The sequence below is a fragment of the Nomascus leucogenys genome, chromosome 10 (genome assembly GCF_006542625.1).
Source record: "Nomascus leucogenys isolate Asia chromosome 10, Asia_NLE_v1, whole genome shotgun sequence".
Lineage (NCBI taxonomy): Eukaryota > Metazoa > Chordata > Mammalia > Primates > Hylobatidae > Nomascus > Nomascus leucogenys.
In genome coordinates this window covers 4,873,590-4,889,377 of record NC_044390.1, presented here as the reverse complement: position 1 = coordinate 4,889,377, position 15,788 = coordinate 4,873,590, and the positions used below count along the sequence as shown (strand labels likewise).

At 48.6% G+C, this 15,788-nt stretch overlaps 1 protein-coding gene across 1 annotated transcript; it reads left to right on the top strand.

The window, feature by feature from the left end:
• Positions 1-3,016: 3,016 nt before the first annotated feature.
• DPRX (divergent-paired related homeobox) lies at positions 3,017-8,113 on the top strand. The gene is made up of 3 exons (XM_003259731.2): positions 3,017-3,095; positions 5,351-5,505; positions 7,700-8,113. Exons 1-3 carry the CDS (start codon positions 3,068-3,070, stop codon positions 8,090-8,092), a joined length of 576 nt encoding a protein of 191 aa, XP_003259779.1. The 5' UTR covers positions 3,017-3,067; the 3' UTR covers positions 8,093-8,113.
• The last annotated feature ends 7,675 nt before the right edge of the window (positions 8,114-15,788 follow it).

Below are 15,788 nucleotides of genomic sequence, written 5' to 3'. Positions count from 1 at the left end.
CGAGGTGGGCAGATCACTTGAGGCCAGGAGTTTGAGACCAGCCTGGCCAACATGGTGAAACCAGGTCTCTACTAAAAATACAAAAATCAGCCAGGTGTGTTAGTGCACACCTGTAATCCCAGCTACTCAGGAGACTAAGGCACGAGAATCACTTGAATTTGGGAGGCAGAGAGATTGCAGTGAGCTGAGATCCTGCCACTGCACTCCAGCCTGGGCAACAGAGCAAGACTCTATCTCAAAAAAAAAAAAAAAAAAAAAGAGGAACGAGATACTGACACATTATACCATGAGGATAAACCTTGAAAACAACATGCTGAGTAAAAGAAGCCAGCACACAAAAGGTTACATATTGTATAATGTCATTTTATTTTAGTTTTTGAAAAGCTGGTCTCCTGGGCTCAGGTGATCCTCCCTTCTTGGCCTCCCAAACTGCTGGGATTACAGGTGTGAGCCACTTCGTCTGGCCTATGATTTTTTTTTTTATGAAATACCTGGAAAAGATAAATCCAGAGAAACAGATGGCAGATTACAGGCTCTCTTTAAATTGGTTTCTGACACTATCACAAGATAAAATTGTGGCTTAAAATTGTTGCTTGGTATGTCTTATTCACCTCTAAAGATATACTGTCCATCAGGCCGGGCACAGTGGCTCACGCCTGTAATCCCAGCACTTTGGGAGGCTGAGGGGGGAGGATGGCTTGAGCCCAGGAGTTCTAGGCTGTAATGTGCTCTGCCAATTGGGCATCCACACTAAGTTCGGCATCAATGTGGTGACCTCCCACCAGGTTGCCTAAGAAGTGGGGAAATGGTCTAGGTTGAAAATGGAGCAGGTCAAAACTTACATGCTGGCTGGGCATAGTGGCTCACGCCTGTAATCTCAGCACTTTGGGAGGCCAAGGCAGGCGGATCAGCGGATCACCTGAGGTCAGGAGTTTGAGACCAGTCTGGCCAACATGGTGAAACCCCGTCTCTACTAAAAATACAAAAAAAAATTAGCTGGGCGTGGTGGCGTGTGCCTGTTATCCCAGCTATTCGGGAGGCTGAGGCAGGAGAATTGCTTGAACCCAGGAGACGGAGGTTGCAGTGAGCAGTGAGCCGAGATCACGCCACTGCACTCCAGCCTGCGTGACAGAGTGAGACTCCATCTCAAAAAAAAAAAAAAAAAAAAAAAAAATGCTCTCATGCTGATCCATAGTGAAATCAGCTTGTGAATAGCCACTGCCCTCCAGCCTGAGTAACGCAGGAAGATCCTGTCTCTTACTAATCCCAGCACTTTGGGAGGCTAAGGTGGGAGGATGGCTTGTGCCTAAGACTTTGAGACTAGCCTAGCCAAAATCCCATCTCTACAAAAAACACAAAAATTAGCCGGGTATGGTAGTGTGCACCTGCAGTCCCAGTTACTCAGGAGGCTTAGGTGAGAGGCTCACCTAGGCCCAGGAGGTTAAGGCTGCATTGAGCTATGAGTTTGCCACTGCACTCCAGGCTAGGCCTGGGCCATTGCAGTCACGGCTACTTGGGGGGCTAATGTAGGAGGATCACTTGAACCCAGTAGGTCAAGGCTGCAGTCAGCTGTGTTTTTTGAGACATAGCAAGACCCTGTCTCAAAAAGAAAAAAAAAAAAGTAGCTACAAGCTCATTTATGCAAAGGCTAACCACTATCACAAGTAGAGATGTGCAGAACTGAGATTCAAATGGATGGAATGGCAAGAAAAACTGCCACTTCTGTGAATCTGAACTCAAACTGCCCTTGTCGTCAAGATAAAAGGTATACATGGTGTGAGCCTGGGCATCTGAAAGGTGTTGCAGCTTTTTCTTTTTTTATTTTTTTGAGATGGAGTCTCACTCCTGTCACCCAGGCTGGAGTGCAGTGGTGCGATCTCAGCTCGCTGCAACCTCTGCCTCCCGGGTTCAAGCAATTCTCCTGCCTCAGCCTCCCAAGTAGCTGGGATTACAGGCGCCCACCACCACACCCAGCTAATTTTCGTATTTTTAGTAGAGACGGGGTTTCGCCATGTTGGCCCGGATGGTCTTGAACTCCTGACCTCAGGTGATCCACCTGCCTTGGCCTCCCAAAGTGCTGGGATTACAGGTGTGAGCCACCTCTGATTAGCCGGGCTTGATGGTGGGTGCCTGTAATCCCAGCTACTGGGGAGGCTGAGGCAGGAGAATTGCTTGAACCTGAGAGGCGGAGGTTGCTGTGAGCCGAGATTGTGCCACTGTACTCCAGCCTGGGTGACAGAGCGAGACTCCATCTCTAAATAAATAAATAAATAAAATTAGATGATTTCTGAGTGAATTAACTAAATCAGGATATGCAGAACAATGCCAAGCATATATTAGCCACTAAAGAATATATAAGTTGCCTGAAAGCCCCTTTAGGGTTTAAACCTAGACTTTATTATTCACAATCACATTCCCGGTCCCCATTACAGAGCCTGGTCACCTGGGTGCTTGTTAGATATGGAAGTCAGCACATCCCCAGACTGAGTCAGAAACGTTGAGGGCAGGAGTTCAAGACCAGCCTGGCCAACATGGTGGAAACCCCATCTCTACTAAAAATACAAAAATTAGTCGGGCGTGGTGGCACAGGCCTATGATCTCAGCTACTCAGGAGGCTGAGACATGAGAATCCCTTGAACCGGGAGGCAGAGGCTGCAGTGAGCCAAGATGGTGTCATTGCACTCCAGCCTGGGTGACAGAGTGGGACTCTGTCTCAAAAAAAAAAAAAAGAAAAAAAGAAAAGAAATCACAGCTTCTGCTCAGGAGGTCTGGAGTGGGCCAGGATTCTGCATTTTAACAACTCCCAGGAGCGTTAGTGGGGCTGGTTTGTGGACTCACCTTTGAGTCGTTGGTCTCTGCTCAATCAATATTAGATAAAATGACAGTATTGGGAGAAATCCAGGGGGCTCTGGAGGACCGAGGGATCATATTGGAGGCAGATAGGGCAGAGAAAGGTGGAGGAGGTGGGAGTCGGGTGTGGCTGTGGAGGAAGCTACTTAAGTCCGGATTTGATCTTTGCTAGTTCTTATCCCTGGACCTGAACCCAGGCGCACATCTGGATTAGAAGATGCCAGGCTCAGAGGATCTTCGTAAAGGTAAGCCAGAAAAAATGAGAACTGAAGCGAAGACACGTGAAGAAGTGGAAAGCAGCTGGCGGTGGGAAAAGGCAGAGGGACCAGGCAGCTGAAGCCGGTGCTTCGTCCACGTGGGTGGTGGGGACTTCCCACACAGGCTGTCATCGTTTTTGTTGTTGTTTTTGTTTTGTTTTGTTTTTTGTTTTTTGAGACGGAGTCTCACTCTGTCACTCAGGCTGGAGTGCAGTGGCACGATCTCAGCTCACTGCAACCTCCATCTCCCAGGTTCAAGCAATTCTCCTGCCTCAGCCTCCCGAGTAGCTGGGATTACAGGCACACGCCACCACACCTGGCTAATTTTTTTTTTGTATTTTTAGTAGAGATGGGGTTTCACCATATTAACCAGGCTGGTCTCGAACTCCTGACCTTGTGATCCGTCTGGCTCAGCCTCCCAAAGTGCTGGGGTGACAGGCGTGAGCCATTGCACCCGGCCCAATTTTTGTATCTTTATAGAGATGGGGTTTCACCATGTTGGCCAGGTTGGTCTCAAACCCCAGACCTCATGTGATCCGCTGGCCTCGGCCTCCCAAAGTGCTGGGATGACCAGTGTGAGCCACGGTGCCCGGCCGCAGCTGTCATCCGACAGCACAGGCAAATGCAGGGAAGCCAGTTTCTGCCTTCGAATCCCAAATCTTCTCCCTCGTTGTTGTGTCCTAATGCTTCCCACCCCGATGCTTGTTCTTGAGAGCAGGGGAATCTGATTCCTATGAGGATGATTAGGTCCTAAATAGAATATAGGCTTAGCCAAGCTGGAAATCTCATGTTCATGGGCACTTACTAGATTCTGCGGCTGCTGCTAAACCATTTTCAGGCACGATGCGATTCAGATCTTTTAGAGCCAGGCATGCGGTGGCTCGTGCCTGTCATCCCGGCACTTTGGGAGGCTAAGGCGGGCAGGTTGCTTCAGCCCAGGAGTTCAAGACCAGCCTGGGCAACAAAACAAGATGTTGTCTCTACAAAAATACAAAAATTAGCTGGGCATGGCAGTGTCCTTTAATTCCAGCTACTCGGGAGGCTGAAGTGAGAGGATCGCTTGAGCCTGGGGAGGTTGAGGCTGAAGTGAGCCGTGATCATGCCACTGGGCAACACAGCAGTACACTGTCTCCAGAAAAAGAAAGTAAAAGGTGACATCTGTGACAGCAGTGATGTTATTTTTCTGCTTATTTCCTTGCTATATTCCTAAAAGAATACGTAATAAACATTGAATAAATGATAAGAATAAAACCATGTCCATCACCTTGGATTGAGTTGCCTATTTCTACACAAAGAAAATAGAACCCAAGAGGTAAGGCACAAGCGATCCCTTATTTATTTATTTATTTATTTATTTATTTATTTATTTATTTTTTGAGACAGGGTCTCCCTCTGTCTCAGGCTGGAGTGCAATGGCGTAATCTCGGCTCACCACACCCTCTTCCTCTGGTGTTCAGTCGATTCTCCTGCCTCAGCCTCCTGAGTAGCTGGGATTGCAGGCATGCACCACCGCGCCCGGCTAATTTTTGTATTTTTAATAGAGACAGGGTTTCACCATGCTGGCCAGGCTGGTCTTGAACTCATGACCTGATGTGATCTGCCCGCCCTGGCCTCCCAAAGTGCTGGGATTACAGGCGTGAGCAAGGGATCCCATGTTTAAATGATAACAGAAAAAAAGGATGGAGGAACCAAGGGGGAAAGGAACAACCCTTTCCTATAAAAATGACAAATGAGGCTTGGAAAAACAAGGACAAAATGCAGATCAAGTTGTCCTCCCGCTTCAGCCTCCCACAGTCCTGGGACTGCAGCCTGAGGCACGACCCTGGCCAGCGGTGTCTGGATATCTAAGAACCTCAGTCACGACTGGGCACGGTGGCTCACACATGTAATTCCAACACTTTGGGAGGCTGAGGCGGGTGGATCACCTGATGTCAGGAGTTCGAGACCAGCCTAGCCAACATGGTGAAACCCTGTCTCTGCTAGAAATACAAAAATTATCCAGGCATGGTGGCATGTGCCTGTAATCCCAGCTACTCGGGAGGCTGAGGCAGGAGAATCGCTTGAACTCAGGAGGTGGAGGTTGCAGTGAGCTGAGATTGTGCCACTGCACTCCAGCCTGGGTGATAGAACCTCAGTCACTTGATCATCATGGTGTACCTCGGTGGAAAGGAAAGGAAAGTTCAGGCTTTTGAGAATGGAGTTGTTAGTATTTCCCATTTGTGTCTTTTTCCCCCTCTTTCAAGGCAAGGACCAGATGCATTCACACAGGAAACGAACCATGTTCACTAAGAAGCAACTGGAAGATCTGAACATCTTGTTCAATGAGAACCCATACCCAAACCCCAGCCTTCAGAAAGAAATGGCCTCGAAAATAGACATACACCCAACAGTACTGCAGGTTGGAAAATGATCCCTCTTCTCACTAAACTGCCTTCCTGATCTAATCTAAATTCAGAGTCCCTCTAGGATAATTCCTGAGGTCTCATTCCAATTGCCAATCTTCCCCAAACCCACACTCGCCTACTCACGTCCCTGTAAACCTTTCTTTAACCCCCTAGAGCAAGAATGGGAAAATTTTTCCGGTAAAGGACCAGGTAGTAAATAATTGAAGCTTTGTGGGCCATACCGTCTCTCTAGCAACTATTTTAACTATGCCACCACAGTGCAAAGGCAGCCACAGACAACGTAAACAAGAGGCCCATCTGTGTTCCCAGAAACTCTTTTACTCAGGTTGGAGTGCGGTGGTGCAATCACAGCTCATTGCAGCCTCGACCTCCCTGGCTCAAGCAATCCTCCTACCTCAGCCCCACAAGTAACTGGGACTACAGGTGCACACTACCATGCCTGGCTAATTTTTTTTTTTTTTTTTTTTTGAGATGGAGTCTCACTCTTTTGCCCAGGCTGGAGTGCAGTGGCATGATCTCAGCTCACTGCAACCTCTGCCTCCCGGGTTCAAGCGATTCTCCTGCCTCAGCTTCCCTAGTAGCTGGGATTACAGGAGTGCACCACCACGCCCAGCTAATGTTTTTATTTTTAGTAGAGACAGGGTCTCACCAGGTTGGCCAGCCTGGTCTCGAACTCCTGACTTCAGGTGATCTGCCTCCCTCAGCTCCCAAAGTGTTGGGATTACAGGTGTGAGCCACTAAGCCCAGCTGTATTTTTTTTTGTTTTTTTTTTTTTTTTTGGTAGAGATGGGGTTTCGCTATGTTGCCCAGGAGGCTGATCTTGAACTCCTGGTCTCAAGTGATTCACCTGCCTTGGCCTCTCAAAGTGTCAAGATTACAGGCATGAGCCACTGCTCCTGGCCTGAAGTTTATACAATTTTCACATTACAAAATAGTGTTGTTTTGTTTTAAGACAGGGTGTTGCTCTTGCCCACACTGGAGTGTAGTGGCACCATCATAGCTCACTGCAGCTTTGAATTCCTGGGCTGAAGCCATCCTCCCACCCAGATTCCCAAGTAGGTGGGACTATAGGTGTGTGGTACTATAGCCTTCCGAGTAGCTGATACTACTGGTGTGTACCACCAGGCCCAGCCAATTTGTGTGTTTTTTGTAGAGATGGGGTTTCGTCATGTTGCCCAGGCTGGACTCAAACTCCTGAAATCAAGCGATCCACCCACCTCAGCTTCCCAGAGCCCTGGGATTATAGGCATGAGCCACTGTGCCTGGCCAGTAGTATTCTTTTATTTTCTCTTTTTTCTTTCACTCCCAACACACATACAACACAAAATAGTACTCTTATTGTGTTTGTTTTTTCTCAACCATTTTAAAATGTAAAGCCTATTAGTGCATGGGTGATACAAAGACGGGGTGGTCAGATTTGGCCACGAGCCCTAGTTGGCTGGCCTGAGTCCCAGAGCAGCCCCTGCAACTGATCCCCTTGCTCTCCTATCCCCTGCTCTCGGTTTTCTGACCCCCGTCTCAATTTCTGTCCCCAAAATCTCTCATTTCTGCCCCTTTCTGGGAGTAGATTGAGAAGGGTTCCACAAACAGGATGTAAGTGGCCAAGCTGTGGCACTAGCTGTTCTCACCTAGAAGTACTCATATTATCAACTAAAAGGAAAACTTGGGCTGGGTATGGTGGCTCATGCCTGTAATCCCAGCACTTTGGGAGGCCAAGGCGGGCGGATTATGAGGTCAGGAGTTCGAGACCAGCCTGGCCAATATGGTGAAACCCTGTCTGTACTAAAAATACAAAAATTAGCCAGGCATAGTGGTGTGAGCCTGTAGTCCCTGCTACTCAGGAGGCTGAGGCAGAAGAATCTCTTGAACCTGGGAGGCGGAGGTTGCGGTGAGCCGAGATCGTGGTACTGAACTCCAGCCTGGGCGACAAAGTGAGACTACATCTCAAAAATAAAATAAAATAAAATAAAAATAAATAAATAAATATTTGGATAGGAGAGTTTAAGGGCCAAACAAAAAAAAAAAAAGAAGAAAAAAAAGAAAAGTTAAAAACTTAAAGCTTAAAAAAAGAATATAAATAAATAAAATACGTTTAACAAAATAAAAACTAAAAAGTAAAAATTTTTAAAAAACAGAATGACAAGTCATCTGAATTCCACCCCATTCTCTTCTCTCTCTTCCCTTCAGGTCTGGTTCAAGAATCACAGAGCAAAACTCAAGAAAGCCAAATGCAAGCATATTCATCAAAAACAAGAAACTCCACAACCGCCAATACCAGAGGGTGGGGTCACCACCAGTGTCGGTCTGAGAAATGCAGACACACTACCCAGATTACCCAACGCTGCTCACCCGATCGGCCTGGTGTACACGGGTCATCGAGTCCCCTCATTCCAGCTCATCCTGTACCCCAACCTCAAGGTCCCCGCAAATGACTTCATTGGCCACAGAATAGTCCATTTTGGCTGCTGCCAAGATCCTAACATATACTGCCTCTATCCCATTCTGGAATCCCAAGTTTGCACTCCAAGCTTCCATTCTGGCTCTTCTGCCTGTTCATCTAACCAAAGTCGAGAGAGATGATAAATACAAAAAGTCACATGTTGTAATGGCGTGTGTGTGATACTGTGACATTTGTATTTGGTCTTCATGCCTGTTTCCTGGAAAGCAGCTCCAGAATTCCACGGAGTCTCCAAAGTGCCGTCTTTTTGTATTTTGTGTGCTAATGTTCACCGATAGCTTCAGGATGGGGACTGGTCTCTGCAAAGACCCCAGTAGGATTAGAGGGCAAACTTCTGGGAGGGGAAGGAAGCTGAGGGTGAGGCTGATCACCATTGGCCAATGGTTTCATCAGTCATGTCTGGGTAAGGAAGCATCCATCAAAACCCAGGAGGACAGGGTTTCAAGAGATCCCTGACAGCTAAGCATGTGGACGTACCTGGAGGGTGGCATATCCGGGCAGGCCATGGAAGCTGCGGGCCCCTCGTCATACGCCTCATCCTGGCAGGGCGCGGTGACTCATGCCTCTAATCCCAGCACTTTGGGAGGCCAAGGCAGGCGGATCACCTGAGGTCAGGAGTTTGGGACCAGCCTGGCCAACATGGCGAAGCCCATCTCTACTAAAAGTACAAAAATTAGCCGGGCGTGGTGGCGGGCGCCTGTAATCCCAGCTACTCGGGAGGCTGAGGCAGGAGGATGGCGTGAACCCGGGAGGCAGAGGTTGCAGTGAGCCGAGGGGATCACGCCACTGCACTCCAGCCTGGGCGACAGAGCAAGAATCTGTCTCAAAAAAAAAAAAAAAAAAAAAAAAAAAAAAAAAAAGCACAGAATACCAGCTGGAATATTTGGAAGACCAGAAAATGTCCTTAAAACTCAAAATACCTGGGCATATAGTTCAGGTCCACCTAGCCTTTTGAATCAATGCAAACCCTTCCTCAAGGCCTGGAGGTTGGCAACACAAAATCACCCTATGGAGAATCTGAATCATTCCCTCCCTGAGAGCTGAGTCAGTTGGAATTGTACCCCCAAAATTCCTAAAAATCTCAAGTTCCTAGAAAATTCTCAGAAAAAGCAAGCTCTCCTAAACCTCCCTGGCTGTACTCTGATGCAACTTCGCAACCATCAGAGAATCTCCATCCCCTTGAACCTTGGTCCTCTGCCAATGTCTGTCACGCCTGTAATCCCAGCACTTTGGGAGGCTGAGGTGGGCGGATGGCTTGAGCCCAGGAGTTCGAGACCAGCCTGGCCAACATGGTAAAACCTCGTCTCTACCAAAAACATAAAAATTAGCCAGTCTCATATACTGGTCTCAAAATAAATAAATAGATTAAAATTTAAACATAAAATAAGCATGAGTGTGTTAGAAAGAATCTACTGGCCAGGCACGGTGGCTCACGCCTGTAATCCCAGCACTTTGGGAGGCAGAGGCGGGCGGATCATCTGAGGTTGGGAGTTTGAGACCAGCCTGACCAATATGGAGAAACTCCGTCTTTACTAAAAATACAAAATTAGCCAGGCATGGTGGCGCATGCCTGTAATCCCAGCTACTGGGGAGGCTGAGGCAGGAGAATCGCTTGAACCTGGGAAGGGGAGGTTGCCATGAGCCGAGACTGTGCCATTGCACTCCAAGCCTCCTGGGCAACAAGAGCAAAACTCCATCTCAAAAAAAAAAAAGAAAAAGAAAAAAAAGAATCTACTGTAGGATTTGGAGTTGAGTAATTTCAGATAGAATCAAAGGAAGAGAAAGGTCTGGATTGGGTGGTGCCAGCGGCAGCTTCTATGACTGAGTATCTCAATACATCTTATCTACAGGACGGCTGACTAGAGAGAGGACAAAGCTATAATAGATAAATGGGCGGCAGCCATTGCTTAGCCATAGGCGAATATTTGATTGGTTGGGGCTCAGGAAAAAATGTTAAAAACAACCTTAATAACAGCCTGCCGGCTCGGCGGCCCACACCTGTAATCCCAGGGGATTTCGGAGGGGGAGGGGGAGGCGGGAGGATTGCTTGAGCCCAGGAGGTTGAGGCTGCAGTGAGCTGTGATTGCACCGCTGCACTCCAGCCTGGGTGGCAGAGCAAGCCCCTATATCAAAGCAAACATTATCAAGAAAAATTATTAAATGAATAACAAAAACAGGCTGGGCACAGTGGCTCACACCTGTAATCCAAGCACTTTGGGAGGCTGAGGCAGGTGGATTGCTTCAGCTCAGGGGTTTGAGCCTAGGCAACATGGCGAAACACTGTCCCTACAAAAACACAAAGAGGGAGTCTCACTTTGTCGCCCAGGCTGGAGTACAGTGGTGTGATCGCGGCTCACTGCAACCTCCACCTCCTGGGTTCAAGTGGTTCTCCTGTCTCAGCCTCCCAAGTAGCTGGGACTACAGGCACGCACCACCACACCCGGCTAATTTTTGTATTTTTAGTAGAGACGGGGTTTCATCATGTTGGCCAGGCTGGTCTCAAACTCCTGACCTCAGGTGATCCACCTGCTTCAGCCTCCCAAACTGCTGGAATTACAGGCTTCAGCCACCATGCCCGGCCTCTACAATTAATTAAAAAAGAACCATAACCCCAAAACTTGTACAACCACCAGGCCAGGAAACCAAGTCACAATTTCTGCAGCAATCAGCCCCAAATGCCCAGGGCTTGATCCATCACTCATAGCTTCCCTAATTTTTGTGCCCACCCCCCAACCTTGATTTCAACTTAGGACCAACCAGAGAAACCCAATGTTTGTCTAGAAACAATCCCACAGGATTCTACTTCTGGTTAGCACCCTGGCAGCCTCCCAACGCCAGCAGCCTTTGATCAGGACATATCTGAAGCCTTCGTTTTTTTTCTGCTATAAAGCTTTCTTTTTTTTCTTTTTTCTTTTTTTCTCCTGAGGTGGAGTCTAACTCTATCTCCCAGGCTGGAATGTAGTGGCATGATCTTGGCTCACTGCAACCTCCGTCTCCTGGGTTCAAGCGATTCTCACACCTCAGCCTCCTGAGTAGCTGAGATTACAGGCATGCACCACCACACCTGGCTAATTTTTATGTTTTTGTTTTTTTGTTTTTTTTTTTTTTAGAAACGGGGTTTCACCATGTTGCCCAGGCTGGTCTCGAACTCCTAACCTCAAATGATCTGCCCAACTCGGCCTCCCAAAGTGCTGGGATTACAGGAGTGACCCATTGCGCCTGGCCATGGAACCTCACTCTTTAATGTGTGCAGGGACCCCAGTCATTCCCCACTGTGTCGCAGTTCCCATAACAGTGCCTGTCACCAAGTATGTTTTCAAAATAAATTTTTGGAAGAGAGAGAGAAACAGAAGGGGAGGGGGTAGGAAGAGAAAGTAGGGGAAGAGGAAAGTGAGACAGGGAGACAGGAAGGGAGAGGGAAGGGAGACACAGAGATGAAGACAAAGGGAAAGAGACAGAGGCCAGGTGTAATCCCAGCACTTTGGGAGGCCGAGGTGGCGGATCACCTGAGGTCAGCAGTTCGAGACCAGCCTGGCCAACATGGTGAAACCCCCATCTCTACCAAAAATACAAAAATTAGCTGGGAGTGATGGTGTGTGCCTGTAATCCCAGCTACTCAGGAGGCTGAGGCGAGAGAATCACTTGAACCCGGGAGGTGGAGGTTGTGGTGAGCCGAGATTGCACCCTTGCACTCCATCCTGGGCAACAGAATGAGACTCTATCTCAAAAAAAAACAAAAGAAAAGAAAAAGAATGGCTTCCTAGCATCTTTGGAGAAGGGCTTCACTAACATCAAATCCTGTCTTCCTCTCATCACCTTCTAGCCCAGTATTTCCCCAAAGTGAGAATAATAAGAATCATCTGGGGAGCTGTTAAAACCCAGACTCTGAGACCAGACAGGGGCATGGTTCCCAGGTGTGGGCATGATTTTTCCCTGGGGTTGCATTTAACAAAGTTCAAAACCCAGGAGGTACAATCAAAGCCTGAGCCATCCAGAGACTCAAGACTTCTTAGGGAAGATGAAAAAGAGAAATTCCGGCCGGGCGCAGTGGCTCTCGCCCGTAATCCCAGCACTTTGGGAGTCCAAGGCAGGAGGACCACTTGAGCCCAGGAGTTAGAGACCAGCCTGGCCAACATGGTGAGACCCTCACCTCTACAAAAAAAAAAAAAAAAAAAAAAAAAGAGCGAGAACAAGAAGTTCCCAGAGAAAGTTCCCAGAGGAAACAGGAGGGAAAAGGCCAAGGACTGCACCAGCCAGCTAGGGTGTGAGTCTGTGAACCATAGTCTGGGGGGCTGGGTGTGAATTCCCAGTCCAGGGGGTGTGAATACGTAGCGACACCAATGCTGGCCCTGCACCCAGCCTCCTCCCTGGGCGAACTATCGACTGAAGCCACCCCTCGTGTCCCCACTGTTCCTGGTTTTGACTTCCTCACCTGATGAATGGGCGGGGAGGGTAATTCCCCTACGGTGGGGCTTTTTTCACTCTGTTGTTATGTGTTCTTATAAAATGTGCTCTCTGATGTCATCTATATCTCCCTAGAAGGAATCATTAGTTTATCTTTTTTTTTTTTTTTTGATACAGTTTCACTCTGGTCGCCCAGGCTGGAGTGCAGTGGTGCGAACTCGGCTCACTGTAACCTCCACCTCCTGGGTTCAAGCGATTCTCCCACCTCAGTCTCCCAAGGCCTGGTGTGGTGGCTCACGCCTGTAATCCCAGCAATTTGGGAGGCCGAGGTGGGTGGATCACTTGGGGTCAGGAGTTTGAGACCAGCCTGGCCAACATGGTGAAACTCCGTCTTTACTAATAATACAAAAATTGGCCAGGCGTGGTGGCAGGCGGGCGTAATCCCAGCTACTCGGGAGGCTGAGGCAGGAGAATTGCTTGAACCCAGAAGGTGGAGGTTGCAGTGAGCCGAGATCGCGCCACTGCACTCCAGCCTAGGGACAGAGTGAAACTGTATCTCAAAAAATAATAATAATAGGCCGGGCGCGGTGGCTCAAGCCTGTAATCCCAGCACTTTGGGAGGCCGAGGCGGGCAGATCACGAGGTCAGGAGATCAAGACCATCCTGGCTAACACGGTGAAACCCCGTCTCTACTAAAAATACAAAAAATTAGCCAGGCGTGGTGGCGGGCGCCTGTAGTCCCAGCTACCCGGAGAGGCTGAGGCAGGAGAATGGCGTGAACCCGGGAGGCGGAGCTTGCAGTGAGCCGAGATCGCGCCACTGCACTCCAGCCTGGGCGACAGAGAGAGAGTCCGTCTCAAAAAAAGAAAAATAAATAATAATAATAATTTAAAAAAATAAATAAAAAATAAGAAATAAAAGAATGAGCCACAATGTCCCTTTGTTCTACAGGGCCACTCTTGCGGTATCCACAGTTGCCAAAAACCCCCACCTGCCTTGTCTACGGACGCCCATTGTGGTGATGCCACGAACACCTTTGATCCTATGGATACCAGGGTGAATTCAGCATCCAAGTCCTTGAATTCTTCCCGTGAGTATAAGCTGCCCTGGCACAGCCCTCTTCTTTGCCAGGAACCCAATCCTTCAAACTTCCCTCAAAGACCGGGTACTTTTAGCATGACTGCTCTAGAGACTCTGGGTGGGGCTCAAAGCTTAACCTCCAGGGTCAGCAACATTTTATGGAAAGAGCCACAGAGTAAATATTTTAAACATTCTCGTACACTGACACTCAGCTGGACTGGCAAAGCAGGATATCTGTGTGTCAGTGTGCGTTTTATTCAGCCGTTGTTGGGGTCAGCGCCTGTGGGCGGCCCCCGGCAGCTAATGCCCTCCTGTGAGGAACAATACCTCACTGTCAAGCACAGTCCGCCACATATTCTTGCCCTGGTCGCTCGCTCTTTCTTTTCTTTTCTTTCTGTTCTTTCTTTCTCTCTTTCTTTCTTTTCTTTTTCTTTCTGTCTCTTTATCTATTTCTGTTTCTTTCTCTCTCTCTCACCTTCTTTCTTTCTTTCCTTCTTCCTTTCTCTCTCTTTCTATCTCTCTTTCCTTCCTTCCTTCTTTCCTTGTTTCCTTCTTTCTTTTCTTTTCTTTCTCTTTCTCCTTCCCTTTCTTTCTTTCCTTTCTCTCTTTCTCTTTCCCTTCCTTCCTTCCTCCCTCCCTCCCTCTCTCTCTCTCTTTCTTTCTTTCTTTTTTTTTTTTGAGACAGAGTCTCGCTCTGTCGCCCAGGCTGGAGTGCAGTGGTGCAATCTCGGCTCACTGCAAGTTCCGCCTCCCGGGTTCACACCATTCTCCTGCCTCAGCCTCTCCGGGTAGCTGGGACTACAGGCGCCCGCCACCATGCCCAGCTAATTTTTTTGTATTTTTTAGTAGAGACAGGGTTTCACCGTGGTCTCGATCTCCTGACCTCGTGATCCGCCCGCCTCGGCCTCCCAAAGTGCTGGGATTACAGGCGTGAGCCACCGCGCCCGGCCTCTCTCTTTCTTTCTTGACAGGGTCTTGCTGTGTCTCCCAGGCTGGAATGCCAAGATGCAGTCATAGCTCACTGCAGCCCAAATAAATTTCCCCAGGCTCAGGTGATCCTCCTACCTCACCCTTCCAAGTAGCTAGGACCAACAGGTACATGCCACCATGCATGTCTAATTTTTATTTTTATTTTTTGAGACTGATCTTGCTCTGTCACCCAGGCTGGAATGCAGTGGCACGATCACAGCTCACTGCAGCCTTGACAACCCGGCCCCTCCAAGCAATCTCCCACCTCACCCTCCCGAGTAGCTGGGACCTCAGGCATGTACCACCATGTCCTGCTAATTTTTTATTGTTTGTAGAGGCAGGGTCTCCCTATGTTGCCCAGGGTGGTCTTGAACACCTGGCCTCAAGCAATCCTCCTGCCTTGGCCACCCAAAATGCTGGGATCATGGGCATGAGCCACTGTGCCTGGTCTGGTCTTCCTCCTTTCATCCTCTTAGTCCTTGACCTGTCCCTCTTCTAGAGTCCTCCCTCTTCATGACCCTCTCCCCCTTGTTGGGGCTCAGAAACTGATACCCCTAAATACAGCACATTAAAGGAGCCTCAAGGGCTGGGCGCAGTGGCTCATGCCTGTAATCCCAGCACTTTGGGAGGCCGAGGCAGGCAGATCACTTGAGGTCAGGAGTTCAAGGCCAGACTGACCAACATGCAAAACCCTGTCTCTACTAAAAATACAGAAAAATAAAATTAGTTGGGTATTGTGACACACGCCTATAATCCCAGCTACTTGGGAGGCTGAGGCAGGAGAATCTGGGAGGCAGAGGTTACAGTGAGCCGAGATCACGCCACTGCACTCTAGCCTGGGCAACAGAGCGAGACTCTGTCTCAAAAAATAATAATAAATAAATAAATGAGCCTCAAGGTCTCTGACTTCCCCGCATCATGTCTCCCAAAGCACAGGCCTTTATCTGTGTAAGATCCAGACCTGCCAAGGGGAATAATTGTTTTTTCTTCTCCTCCCTATGAGACAAAGAATGTAACCACACCTGAACAGATCCCATCACTGTCAATAGGAATGATTTCCAGGACACATTCATGCTCTCTAGTAATCCTTTATTGCCCTCAACGGAATTCCTCTAGCCCCCTCCCATAATCAGTTTGCCAGGAGAACATATAAGCTTCTGAACCTCCTTGGGGGGTGGGCGATCACTGTGGCTCTCCCCAAGCTCAGGTTAAATACATTTGTAAGCCTTTTCTCCTGCTAATCTGCCTCCTATCAGTTCTTCAGCCAACCTTCAGAGAGCCAAACGCAGCCTTCACCTTGGCTTCAACACCTTCCATGCCTTCTGCTTCTCCCCCTCCCCTGCAACGCATTCCCCACTCCTTGGG

Bases quoted from the DNA above. Each gene is read 5' to 3' on its own strand.
- DPRX (XM_003259731.2), top strand. From the start codon at position 3,068: ATGCCAGGCTCAGAGGATCTTCGTAAAG. The intron at 3,096-5,350 runs GTAAGCCAGAAA...CCCTCTTTCAAG, and splicing joins CTCAGAGGATCTTCGTAAAG to GCAAGGACCAGATGCATTCA. The intron at 5,506-7,699 runs GTTGGAAAATGA...TCTTCCCTTCAG, and splicing joins TACACCCAACAGTACTGCAG to GTCTGGTTCAAGAATCACAG.